Source organism: Hemicordylus capensis, chromosome 8, assembly GCF_027244095.1.
Source record: "Hemicordylus capensis ecotype Gifberg chromosome 8, rHemCap1.1.pri, whole genome shotgun sequence".
Lineage (NCBI taxonomy): Eukaryota > Metazoa > Chordata > Lepidosauria > Squamata > Cordylidae > Hemicordylus > Hemicordylus capensis.
In genome coordinates, this window is record NC_069664.1 from 11,366,976 (window position 1) to 11,381,201 (window position 14,226).

The window sequence follows — 14,226 nt, forward strand, 5'->3', positions numbered from 1 at the left end:
AGCCATGGGGCCTAGAAATGTCACTGTGGCGCCTCGACTCGGATAGTCACCGGCAGAGTCGTTTAATAAAATCTGTATTTGCTCCAGGCGGCCCTGTTTCTGTTCTAAGCCTGTGGCTTGTAAAGGGGATAACGAGAAGCCCCTTTGCCTTTCTCCTCTGCCCCCACATTTCCCTCACTAAGCCCAATACTTCTGCCAATGCTCCTAAATCACTGGTCTGGCTCCTCGGTCCGGAAAAAAACTGGTCAAGGCCTGTCTGATAACTTAAGATGGGCCTTGACAAGTTTCCTTTGGATCTAGGCGCCAGCCTAGCAGGCTCTGAACCTAGAAGCCAGTGCTGAACCCTGGAACGGAAGGATAACTCATATTCCAAGGTTTGGGGCCGAAAAGCGTTGCCTGGAGTGAGCTGCAGCAGAAGCACAGAAGCCTTGCTCGGAGCTCTGGGGGCTAATGCAGGCATTTGCTCGACCGCCACGCACGCTCCCGGTGCTCTGAGTCACTGCTCCGCACCTGCTGCTGACACAACCCACACAGGCACCACATTCCCCCCCGGGGAAACCGAGCAGCCTGACTCACCTGGAAGATCTGCAGCAGGGTTTTCATGTACAGCCGGCGGATGCCAAAGGAAACCCCAAAGATGGCTGGCACGATAATGAAAACCAACAGCAGGGTGAAGAGGACGGTCAGGGAAATGCCCAGCAGGTTAACCACCAGGCTATCAAAGGGAAGCAGTAGAAACATGATGAGAGGGGGCGGGCGAGGGAAGCAGGCAAGACCTGTGCCCTGAGAGATCCGGAGGAGGCAGAAAGAGGCTGCCTGGGGGCGATCAAACAGTCCTCCCAATCTCCAGCAGCAGTCTCGTGTGTTCGGCAGGTCCCTGGCCTATCGTAGGCGCCATTGCAAAGTTCACACCCGTTTCACAGCAGACCCAGGGTGGCAGCAAACCCCCATGACCCAGCCTGGCATGAGGCCACTGTGCAAGAAGAAACCCTGAGGACTGGCTAGGGGTGTGATGCTTGCACAAGGGCTGCTGGAACGAGGGAGCAGCAAGGGGGATCAGCTCCTGCAGCACCAGGAAGACAACGGGGTTTGGAGGTGTCAAGGGCATGGAACATCTTTTCGCATGGCTGTGAGCTCCGTCTTGAGCCTGGCATTGGAGGAAAGCCCAGAGCTAAAGCTGTTGCTTCTGGGACCTGAGGACTACGCCAGAGTTTCTCATGTTGCCGGGAGCAAGTGCGGTGCCCAGCGCCACCAGCTTCAATCCACAGCGAAGGTTATGGCAGTAGGGACGTGGTTTCTTCCTCTAGAAGATGCTCGCAGGCGTGCAATGGTCTCAAGCACTAGCAGAGGAAAGAGAAAAAGAGTCAGGCGCACCAAATCAAGTGAAGGGGGAGTTGAGACCAGGGAGAAGCAGTTGTCAGTTGCAGAACAGCCGAGAGGAGACCTCAGAGAATCTCACTAAACGGGCAACAGCGAGACGCCCGCTCATCCTGCTCGCAAAACGTCTCCACATTAGCAGCCTACAATATGAACACTGGCGGTTCATGTCCCACCTGCCCACCCTCATCAATGGCTGCCTAATCATTTGTGGCCTTACTGGGGTGGCGTGGAGAGAATCGGGCTTCTGTAAGGCTTGCTTGTCTGGATGTCTAGAGAAGATTCTCACCTGCCAGAGATGGCCGGACGAGAGGTTGCTTGAAAGCCTGGCACACTGCCGTCTGACGATGTTTTAAAAAATATGATCTGTAATCACTGATGTGAGGCAGGAAATTTTCTGTCATGGGAAAGGTTCTAGTTCTAAACAATACTTGTTTCATAAAATTAACTAGGAACATACAGAATGGAGATGATACCTGTCAAATCAGGCAGTTTCAAAACTAGAATTAAACTTTTTCCCGGTGGCACAGACAGACACAGACAGACAATCTGACAGACACATGGTCTATTTACATGTAGACAGAGATTCACATATACTTTAAAACCAAAAGTTTACATACTTCAGACTTCCTAGATCAGATCCTGATCAATTCAGAGCATTTCCCCAGGAAACCCTCACCACTGTTTGTCATATAATAAGTGTCTTAAAATGAAAGGCATTCTGCTTCTATGTACCTTTGGGCCCAGGGAACCACTGAGAAGGGGTGTGCAGACCCAATCAGAGTCTGGATGGGAAACCACAGGGAGACCCAGGACAGCCACCTGAGCTTTCTAAAAAGAGCAGGGAAACATTTCAACACATTTATCTGAAGGATCCTGGGCTCCAGCTACTGCCATTCCAGTCAAGCTTAGGGGCAAAGGCCAGATCTGCAGCTCTCTTTCCCCGGTAGATCTGAACACTGGACTGAACCTCCATTTTGTCTAGCGTTCTCTTCTGGCAAGAGCTAGGAAAGCGAATGCATAAAACCGCTTCCTACAGGCAATTTTTTACTGGCAAGTAGCCAGCCATCTACAAATCCACTTGCCAGCTCACCAGTGGTAAGTGCCCCCAGACCTCCAGTGAGCAGGACATCCACGCAGATCTCCCTCCCCATTTCCAAGATGTTAAGAAGGAATCCTTTCTGAGCAGTAGGAGAGGGCTCCCGCTCCTTCTTACCTGCTCCATCTCCCAGTGCAAATGACAGAAGACCCGCTTCTCTCCTAAGCCCTTTGCCTTGTGCCGGAAAAGGATCTGAGGGCAGAGAGGGGCTTTTTGGTGGCAACCACAAATAATGGCTGGCTACTGGTCACCTTAAGTGGCGCAGAGGGGAAATGCTTGACTAACAAGCAGAAGGTTGCTGGTTTGAATCCCTGCTGGTATATTTCCCAGACTATGGGTAACACCTCTATCGGGCAGCAGCTATAAAGGAAGGTGCTTAAAGGCATAATCTCAGACGGCGCAGGAGGAGGCAATGGTCAACCCCTCTTATAGGCTACCAAAAGAAAACCACAGGGCTCTGTGGGCACCAGGAGTCAAAATCGACTTACAGCACAGTTTACCTTACTAAGCAAAACCTAAATTTATGGATCCCTGCTCACAAGCTCAGTTTCCAACCATGAGGCCCTGCAGAAATCACATCACAGAACTCTGACAACAGTAGACTGGCTCACCCTCCCTTTTACTTACAGTTAGTGGAAGCCAAATGGAAATCACACAGATATGCAGTGCAGACGGGGAGCTATAGTCCAACAGCACAGCCAAGCAGGAGATGGTTGAGGGAAAGTGGGAAACGAGGCATGGAGAAGCTCACTCCTCACTGCCCGCAGACAGAGCTCCACTGCAGCAGTGCAACACCACTGGAACGAAGCAGTGGACAGGTACATAGGCAACCCAGCTGAGATGTGCAATCACTGAAACATGTCCCAAGAGATTCCAGGGTTCACTCTGGCCCAACGGCAAATCAGCACTCTCCACGTGGGAAGCAACATGTCACAGGCATGACATGTCTGCTCCCACTGCCAGAAGGGAGCAGCTGAACTCTGAGGAGCTGGCAGTATACCAAACCAGTTGCCTCACTGCCCAGATTGGCAGATGGACTAACCATTCACACCCAATACAAGCAAGCAGCAAAGTCCAGACGGAAAATGGAAACCTTGTGACTGGAATGTGTTCCTCACAAGACGGGTACATATTGTGAGCCCAGAGACAGAAAGAATCAACACCCCCCCCCCAAATTCAGGTGATAACCTCACCAGGATGCATTGGCAGCATACCAGAGCTTTAAGCTGCACGGAACATTTCAGCAGACAGGCACCAAAAGAGGAGTTCTTTGCAACTCAAAAGTTCTCTCTTTCTCTCTCCCACATAGACACACTGAATAAACAAAGCACTTGGAATACTAACCAGGTTGGGTAGGTAGGAGGGATCCCTGGACAATTTGTACAGCAAGACTAAAACACGCAATTGAGTAAACAAAAGCAGGCTTATTCATTTCAATCGTAACTTTGGTCTTTACACAACTGGATTCCCTCCACCTAGCTTGTAATTAGACTATGAATGCTTGCTCTAGGAAGTCTTGCTATTTTATGTCACCGAAGGATGCCTTGCTACTGAAACAAGCTCTGTTGTGAGTTATCCTCCTGCTATGCAGGATGCACTACTTGGAATTAATTAAAATAGCAACATTGATCATGAGATACATGCAATAATCATTGTTTATGCAGATACGCATAGGGACATAGGAAGCTGCCATATACTGAGTCAGACCCTTAGTCTATCTGGCTCAGTATTGTCTTCACAGACTGGCAGCGGCTTCTCCAAGGTTGCAGGCAGGACTCTCTCTCAGCCCTCTCTTGGAGATGCTGCCAGGGAGGGAACCTGAAACCTTCTGCTCTTCCCAGAGTGGCTCCATCCCCTGAGGGGAATATCTTACAGTGCTCACACTTCTCATGGATTGTGAGAAGAGCTTCTTGAAGAGCTTCTGTTGGGTAGCACGCTCTCCCCACAGATGATCAGAGTGCAGCCCTGGACGGCCAAATCAGCTGCCCACACGACTGCCGGCTCCGTCACGGAGCCGGTGGGGCTGTGGGGATTGGGGGCCATGCGGCCCCCGGAAGTCCAGGGTGCCCTGCGCGAGTGTGCTGGGCATCCCGGAGGGACCACCGAGCCCAGGGGCAAAATGAGCAAAACAATGAGGTTAACGGAGCACTTGCTCCGTTAACCTCATTTAAGGGGAGGGAGAATTTGGTGGGCTAGCCACCTTGGGAGCACCAGCCTCGCCTGTGAGCCCGGTGGTTCCTACATTCCCTGGAAAGCGGGCTAAGCTTTCTTAGCCCGCTTTCCAGTGATTGTGGGAATAGCTTCCTAGTCGCCCATTCAGATGCAACCAGGGCAGATCCTGCTTAGCTAAGGGGACAAGTCATGCCTGCTACCACAAGAACAGCTCTCCCTATCTTGGAGATGCATAAACCCACGCAGATTAGATATCATGTATAGCTCCTTCTCAAAACAACAAGCTGCAAGTTTAATCACCCGACAGCACATCTTAATACGACCATGTTGGCTGGTCTCAGTAAAAAGAAGGAAGCAGTTATACCAATCAGCAACACTGTAGATTCAGAACAGGCAAAAGGAAGTACTTCTTCATACAACAGATCATAGCCTACTGGATTGTTCTATGCTTTTCTTTTGTGCTGCTATATGACTGTAATAAACTAAACTAAACCTAAACTAAACTTTAATTATGGAATTTGCTGCCACCAGAGATGTGGGTTTGCCAGATGTTTCCAATGTTTCTGGAAATTTTTCTCACGCTTATTTCCCTCTCAACTGCATGTAAGTAATAGTAATGATAATAAAAATAATATTTCACACCCTGCTTGTGTACTGCCAGGAACTATTGGGCTGGCCACTACTGGAAACAGAATGCTGGGCTGGACAGACCTCTGGCCTGATCCAGCAAGGCAGTTCTTTCATCCTATTTCCCCTCAGTTGAGCTGACTGATTTTTCAAACACAAGAATCGTTTGGCCACTTGGGAGCAGCAGACATTGAGAGGTAAACGTCTGTAAACCGCCCAGAGAACTTGCATTTTGGGAGGTATAAAAAATGTGATAGATCGATAGATAGATAGATAGATAGAGAGTTTTCCATCCCCCCAGCTTTTGAAGCATGCCCCTGTTCTTAAGAACATTTAAAAATGGCTAGGATAGTATATGCGCAGAAATGGAAAGACACTAAAATGCCCTCAAAAGAAGACTGGCTGATAAAAATTTTGGAATATGCTGAGATGGCAAAACTTACAGCAATGATAAGAGACAAAAATTTGGAATGCTTTAAAGAAGGTTGGGAACCATTTTTGGTTTACTTAAAGAACTATTTTTCTAATATGGACTTTTCAGTAGGGCTTGAAATATAGTAATAACAGCAGGTTGGGTTTGGTAAAATCAAGAAGTGTGGAGTATGTATGTTTTGAATCATTATAGCAATGGTTTATATGTATAGTTATCGTGAACAGCGCAGATAGGTAAGCGGGAAGTCAATATTTACTTATGTGTAGAAATGAACGTAATTTGAATGTAAAGCTATTGTAAAAGCCAATAAAAATTTAGAATGAAAAAGAAAGAAAGAAAGAAAGAAAAAGAACATTTAAAAATGGCCTCAAATAGTAATTGCTGGAGATGCAATATTCCCCATGGCAATTTAACACATATGTTCTGGGATTGTCCCATAGTGCAAGGATTCTGGAGGGAGGTTATTATGTGTATTAATTTAGTGATGGATTCATCCCTTACACTGAAGGCTCTGAATGCAGTACTGGGGTATATCCCAACCAAGTGGGGACTAAAATCATATCCTAAACAATGGATATGGAGAAGAAAGGCATCATCTCATACTCCGTGGGAGGAGGCAATGGTAAACCCCTCCTGTATTCTACCAAAAAAACCCACAAGGCTCTGCGGGCGCCAGGAGTCAGAATCAACTTGATGGCACCCTTTACCTTTACTGGTAGCCAAGAGATTAATACTCCTGCGGCGATGGAAATCTCCCAATCCTCCTAGGATTGAGGAATGGGTGCAGGATTTGCTCAAGGATAAACAAGGATTTGCCCTCATAAAAGTAAATAAACTGCATAAATGGTCAGAAATCTGGGACAACTTTACTGAACTATTCTCAGATTTTAAAAACCAACCAAACAAAGCCCAAACACCCTGATTTACCCACATTTATTGGTGACCACCTTAAGTGGCGCAGCGGGGAAATGCTTGATTAACAAGCAGAAGGTTGCCGGTTCAAATCCCCACTGGTACTATACTGGGCAGTAGTAGTCTAGGAAGATGCTGAAAGGCATCATCTCATACAGCGTGGGAAGAGGCAATGGTAAATCCCTCCTGTATTCTACCAAAGGAAAACCATAGGGCTCTGTGGGCGTCAGGAGTCGACACCGACTCGATGGCACACTTTACACTGTATTGGTGCAATGGTGTGTATCTCCTTCTCTCCCTCCCTGCCTGCTCCCCCTCTTCTTCTCTCTCTTTCCCTCTATCTCTCCTTTCTTTCCCCACCTCCCCCCAGCTAGCACAGTGGACAAAGGCTGGGCTCGGGGTTGGGGTGGAGAGGATGGGAAACGGGGAAAGATGTATGTAAAATACAACATGTCAAAGAACATTAAATAATAATTTTTAAAAGAACATTTCTATATTGCACAGGGATGGTTTGAATTATCACAAGATAGGTTTCTACTATTATCCTCCTTTTTCTGACTGGGCAGGGCGGGTCTGAGGCTGACAGGACAGCTTGCATGAAACAATTTAGTGAGTTTGTGGCCAAGTTAAGGTTTGAATGGGGACTTCCTGATTCACAGTTCAGTCTCCTAGTCACGTGAAGAGATGGGCAAATGCCCCTTGATCAGATAGGATCAAGGAACTCCTCCAAACCTCAACACCAAGGTTATTGGGACCAGCATGGGGAGAATCTGCAGCTTGACACATATATGCTAGTGAAAGGCTTGTCAAGATTCCAGAGTGGGAGAGAGAAACCCTAGCAGGGAACTGAACCACAATGGAATCCAAAAGTCAAGAGGGCTTTTTGGTGACCCAGAAAAAAATCCAAACCTAAACTCTCTTGGATGACTTGAACCTGAACCAAAACTGAAGCTTTAAACATAAAAAGGGGCAAATGGCACAAAACCAATGGTTCTGTAACCAGGGATTCAGCTTGCAACTGTAGTATTGTTTGATTATCTTCTTATAAATAAATAAATAAATAAATAAATAAATAAATAATATATTTTCATTATTTTTCCAACAAGATAGCAGGAATAGGAAAGGAACATTAAAAAAGAAGAAAGATAAAAGTAACTTTGCAGTTAACATCTCTTGAACATCTCATAATTACATACATCAACTGGGAATTCAACAGCCCTCCGTTACCAACCCTCCAAAACACACACACACACACACACACACACACTCCACCCTTGCCAAGTATTGTAAAAAAACAGAAACGACACTTTAATTAGCCATCTATTCTAGAAAGAAAAACCAAATCTTGGATGTGGGTGTTGACCCTGTGCTAAATTGTAAATTATGAAAGGTTCCCAAATTGAAACAAATGTTTCATCTGAAGTATTCCATAAGTATGCAGTAACCTTAGCCATAGAGGCATATTCCCATATCTTATTAATAGCCACTCATCTACAGTTGGGATTATTTGTACTCTCCAATGTTTGCATTGTTTGATTTCCCTGTTGTCTGCATTTTGTTTGTTTATTTATTTATTTTTTTAAAAAAAACACAACCCACCCACTTCTCCACAATTCAAAAATAAACAGTGTAAAACCTGGTATTCATTTTGCAGAGCTGCACCGCCAGCCAAGAAGTTTTTGGGGACTCTGCCTGAAAAGTATCTAAACAGGTTTAAAACCAGTTCAAAGGTTCTGAAACCAGCTGAGCCACTTTTTAAAGTCTGTGTGAATCAGAACTGAAGAGGTGAAAAAGAATGCTGATGAACCTCAACTGGAACTGAGCCGAGATATATAATAGTTTGACTCTGCTTCTAAGGATCCCAGAGAAAATGCAACCTACGTCCCCCACTTAGGCAAGCAAACGGAAACCATTTGTTTCTGCGGTGGAAGCAAGAAGGAATGTGCTTGGAGGTTTTATTATTGGGGCAGGAGCTAGATCTGCCCCCTATCCCTGGTGACCCCAGCTATTGAGAACCAAGCCTGCTCCTCTCTGTATAGCCCCCATTCAGGGAGAACTAGGGGCGCAGATGCTCCGCACCAGGTCAGCTAGTCTGAAATATTATTTATTATTATTACTACTACTACTACTACTACTACTACTACTAACATTTTATATCCTGCTCTTCCTCCAAGGAGCCCAGAGCGGTGTACTACATACTTGAGTTTCTCCTCACAACAACCCTGTGAAGTAGGTTAGGCTGAAAGTGACTGGCCCAGAGTCACCCAGCGAGTATCATGGCTGAATGGGGGATTTGAACTCAGGTCTCCCCGGTCCTAGTCCAGCACTCTAAGGGTTGCCAGTAATCCAAAGCCAGTAGACAGTACTGAGCTAGGGGGCCCAAGGGGCTGACTCACTATAAGGCAGCTTCCTATGTTTCTGTGGTCCCTTCATCTGCTGTATGTATCAGCACCTCTTCATGGCTTATTTACCCCCTTGCTCCCCATCTCCTTCCTTAAAATAAAATCCAATTTTTACCATCAGAAACCAGGATGTTGATTTTGGAGAGTTCTCAGAAGAGGCAGCTGGTGTGGACCAATAACACTTCAACAGGAGGAAACAGACTTTATCTAACCACTTCAGCTTCAAGAAAACTGCCACCACACTCCCTTATTTAAGAACTGCAGTGTTGCTACTAGGGGGGAAATCAATTTAAATGTATTCACGTCTGTCTCATAAGAATCCCTTCGAATTCTGGATAGGGGAGTTAAGAGTTTCTGTAACCTGAAGGACCCTCAGTAATGAGTGGCACTGAAATCCAGTGACATTCACAACGGGTGTATGGGACATGCAGCACAATCCTATGCATGTTTACTCAGAATTAAATAACACTAAGTGCAACTGGACCTCCTTTCTAGTGAGTGCAGGACTGCAGCCTTAGACTACTTTACCACCTGTAGAATTCTTTGGATCCTGCTTGGGGAATCTACCCTTGCCATTCCTCTCCTCAACTCAGATTCAGATTCCTGTCTAGATTCAGCTCTTCCTGTAAAAGCACATGAAATCTGATACTTCTTGTTCATGTTGCCTCAAAGGTATCCACCCAGAAGATAAATATTTCTGGATTATTCCCCCTAAACCCCGGTATGGGGCACAAGTATGTGGGAAGTATTTCCCCCTTAAGTGGGAAAAGTGACTCATAGAGGCTATTCTCACGAGCAGCAGGAACCGGGCGAAGGGAGCCCAGCCTGGTTCCTGATGCTCGCGTGCAGCAACAGGAACTGCGTGGCTTCTGGCGGTGGCTCGGTTTACGAAGCCTGCCGCTTAACCTGGGTTTGGGTTAAGCGGATCGTGTGTAGAGCCTCAGCCTTATAAGGTTTTAGGGGTCTCAAACTGCGGCGCTCTTGCAGATCGTCTACTTACAACTCCCATCGCGCCTTCATTCCTGGTTACTGGCCAGTGTGACTTGGGAATCAGATGGTGGGAGTTGTAGTCCAACAACAGCCGGACGGCCACAGTGTCTGAGAACCCTGTTTTAGGAGGAGACTCCACTGAATCTGGTGCAACAACTGTGGTGCGTCAGTTTCGATGGGTGGTTTCCAAACTTTCTGGGTTCAAGGAACTCTTTCCCACAACCCCTTGTCTGCCATGGACTTTGTATATTGCCACTGATTCAGAGGATGATTTGAGAGTGCACTCTGGGGGCCTTTGGGGCACCCTTAAACACAGTGCCCTTCCACTGAACGGGAAGATGGACAGCAGCGGACAAGATGTTGGAGGGAAGCTTGCCCGCCATTCTCATTGCCACTGAGAATCCTTAAAAAGCTTTCAAGGTACCCAGGTATTCCTTGGAACACAGTTTGAAAACTACTGATTTAGACAAGAAACCTAACTGCCTCTGCTGACTACAGCCAGAGGAGCTGGGGAGGGAAAACGATAGAAAACCAAGAAGCAACAAGTGTGTGCTTGCTCCATTTGCCCGAAGTCTCCTGCAAGCCAGCAGCCATCCTTCAAATGCTGTGAATGCTGGCAACAGGCAGAGTGGGCACAGGACAGAAATGTCCCAGGTTTGTCAACAAGTCTGAGCCTGCTCTCTGGAGTGGCGAGAGGAGGCGGAGAGCACCCCCAAAAGGCAAAACAAAGCATTTCCAAGAAGGGACAGGTGTGCCTGGTTGGAGCTGAAAAGTAGAGCCGTGGATATTTTTGAGACACACTATAAATAGAGTATGCAGCCGACACCCCAGACTTCATATGCTGTAGTGCTGGTTATAGCAATCACTGGGTCTGAGGACCAGCCATGCTTGAGTTGGGAAGCAAGTGAAGGTCACCCAGGCAACAAGGCTCCATCTATCCTTGTGTCCTGCTAAGTTTTTCCTATGCAGCCAGAGACACTGAAAAGGGCAGGCTACAAAGTTATCTCAGCGAGGCTGGAAGATTCTAAGAGGAATCCAAGCAAAACTCTCCCAAAACCACCATGGTGTCAAAATCACTAAAGTATATTACAGGGAAGGCATGCTGACCGATTGCATAGATAAAAATAACCACATAGATAGCATAGATAAAAATAACCATAATAAAGTGCACACCACTCTGAGCTCCTCAGAGGAAGAGCGGCATATTAATATGATAGATAGATAGATAGATAGATAGATAGATAGATAGATAGATAGATAGATGCACACTGCACACACACGTGCATACACACACATATATACACACAAACACACATATACATATATTCTCACACACACACGAGTGGCCACCTGATTAAACAGTTTTGAAGCGTCCTATCCATGCTTTATTGCTATGCAGGCTCCTATTTTGAGATTGTGTCTGTATAAAAAGCCAGCATAGCGTAGTGGTTAGTGTGTTGGACTAGGGCCGGGAAGACCCGAGTTTGAATCCCCATTCAACCATGAAACTCACTGGGTGACTCTGGGCCAGTCATGTATCTCTCAGCTTAACTATTTTGCAGGGATGTTGTGATGATAAAAATAAGCATGTGCACCACTCTGAGCTCCTCAGAGGAAGAGCGGGATATACACGTAAAAAATAAAAATAAAGGTAGGAGGCAGAAGAAGGCTCCTCCCACTATTAGGACGGCTCTGTCCCACCCAGCTGTCTAATGAGATTGGAGGAAAAAGCCCTCCTTCCCAGCAGGAGCTGCTACTGATGACAGCTTGTCAATAACACAAGCACAAAGCAACTCCTCCAGTCTCCTTCTCAAGTGCGCATAAGTCACTCCAAATACCCTGGGCTGACATAGACATGTGAGCCATCATTCCTGGTAAATAAAATGCAAAACTCTCCCCCAAAAAAGCTCCTGCCACATTCCAGACAAAGTGTGTCACCAGGAAATTCCTGACTCTCCTAACCGAGGCTTGGGAGATCAAGCTTCCACACAGGCAAGTACTGGAAGCACCAAGAATACAGGAGTCAATAACTATAGTGTGTATTATACACACACAGACCCACATGTGTGTGGCTTTTGAAAGAAGCCCTATTCAGATGTTATGTTCAATGCATATACAGCTCTGTTTGCATGCACAGGTTCAAATTTTACTTCGCGTACAAATCGGATACAGGTTCAAAGTGTCCTGCTGCATTTGAGGAGGCCTGTGCCCCCAGACTCATTCTGAAACTGCATGGAAATATAGTCATTCACACCAAAACATGCACATGTGTACTGGCATGTCAGAAGAGGTGCAATGAAGGAAGAGGGCTACCTGGGGTGGGAGAGGGGCACCTGGGGCCACAATTCCCATCCTCCCCAGCCACACTGCAGAAATGTGTGTGTGTGTGTGTGTGTGTGTGTGAGAGAGAGAGAGAGAGAGAGAGAGAGGGAAAGTGGGGTCCACCTGAGGCTCTCAGACTGTTGTGGGACTACAACTCCCATCATCCCCAGCCACAATACAGAAATAGGTTGGCCCACCTGAGAGACTGCTATGGGACTACAGCTCCCATCACCCCCAGCCACAATACAGATATGGGTTGGTCCACCTGAGAGACTGCTATGGGACTGCAGCTCCCATCACCCCCAGCCACAATACAGATATGGGTTGGCCCACCTGAGTATCTCAGACAGCTATAGGACTACTACTCCCATCGTCCCCAGCCACAATACAGAAAAGGTTTCTGTGTGTGTTTAGGTGGGTGTGTGGCCCACCTAAGGCTCTCAGACTGTTGTGGGACTACAACTCCCATCATCCCGAGTTGCAATAAACCACAACTCGGGATGATGGGGCTGGGGAGGATACCTGAGAGCCTCAGGTAGGGCACCATGTGGCTCTCCAGACGTTGCAGAACTACGAATCCCATCATCCCCAGCCACACTAGAGAAACCTCTGCGTGTGCGTGTGTGTCTGCGAGTTCCAGGGACTACAACAACTCCCACAGCAGCCACTCCACATGGCAGCTGAGGATGATGGGAGCTGTAGTCCCACCACAGCCAGAGAGCCTCTCAGGTTGGGCTCCCCTGAGCTGGGCACACACAGACACCTGCTGTGCCCATCAATGTATACGCTACGGAGATACGCAGCCCTGGATCCCAGCCAGACAGCCAGCCCTGGCCTCGGCGAGGCTTCCTAGCGGGCCCAGACCACCCTCCGCGGGGCCCTCAGGGGGCCGGGCGGGGGCCACACTCACCTGCCGCCTCCGCCGCTCTCCCCCTAGCCCCTCTCGCGCGCTCGCTCGCTCGCTCCCGAGCTCGCGGGCTCGGCTGACCAGCAGGAGCAGGGGGCGTCGTCGCCGTCAGTCGCGGCCGCCGTCGTACTAGGGCAATTCTGCGCGTGCGCGCGCGATGCGACCTAGACACCCGCCACCGCCACCCCAGCCGCTGACGTCACCACGCAGGGATCTCGTTCGTCCGCCCGCGTACACACGCATGCCAAGCCCCCTTCCACGCGTCACTGACGTGTTACGGAGTGGCCAATGGGAGGCTGGCTTTGCGGGCTCGGCCAGCGGCCAATGGTAGCGCCCGGTGGCTGGCTCCTGGCGCGCGCTCTGCCGAAAAAAGACACGTTGCTCTCTCGGTGCCGCGCTTTGTGCTTGCAAGGGGGGCGGGGGAGGAAAGCAACAAATACGTCATTATAAATCAGGGTTGGCTCTACTGCAGCACGTGCCTGGAAAGCCCCCACCCTTGAAGCTGAACTCCAAATCATGAGCTGGCGGTGGCTGCGTAGTAGGGCGGGCGAGGCAGTCTGCACATGCTCAGGGGCACGGTTGTTTCATTGCTGCTTCCGGGATTGAGCCTGGGCAGTAGAGCAGACGCTGGGTCCTTTTCATGCACTTGAACCAACAGCAAGCTAGGAGAGGGAGGATTTGCAGTGGCAACCACTAGGGACGCAACTCGGAGCTCCCTGAACATCGCACTCTGACGATTTGGGTTTCGTTAATCATGAATAATGATGAAATTATTAATACAAATCAATGAATTGTCCGCTATTTAGGGTATAATGCAGCCTCAGAGCATACATATTGAGGTATGGTATTAAAGGTGCTGGTCGTTACCTTTAAAGCCCTAATAGCATAAGATCAGCAGAGACTGAAGATTCTTTTCCAGCGGGGGTGTTCTGCCCTCCAGTGGTGGTTCCATCTCTGTGTTTTCCTTTTTCTTTTTTCACATACG

The 14,226-nt window shown here is 48.1% G+C and overlaps 1 protein-coding gene across 2 annotated transcripts in view; it reads right to left on the reverse strand.

Annotated features, from left to right (window-relative positions):
• GPAT4 (glycerol-3-phosphate acyltransferase 4) overlaps positions 1 to 13,441 on the reverse strand; it is a 29,974-nt gene extending 16,533 nt beyond the window's left edge. Inside the window, exons 1-2 of one of the 2 annotated variants that reach the window (XM_053270004.1) lie at positions 13,245 to 13,441; positions 577 to 1,340 (exon numbers count right to left, since the gene is read on the reverse strand). In XM_053270004.1, coding sequence (XP_053125979.1) covers positions 577 to 741 — 165 coding nt within the window. In that variant the 5' untranslated portion in view covers positions 742 to 1,340; positions 13,245 to 13,441. Of the gene's footprint in view, positions 1 to 576; positions 1,341 to 3,103; positions 3,274 to 13,244 lie in introns of those variants that run through there. The other variant, XM_053270005.1, reaches the window with a different exon arrangement.
• Between the last annotated feature and the right edge of the window lie 785 nt (positions 13,442 to 14,226).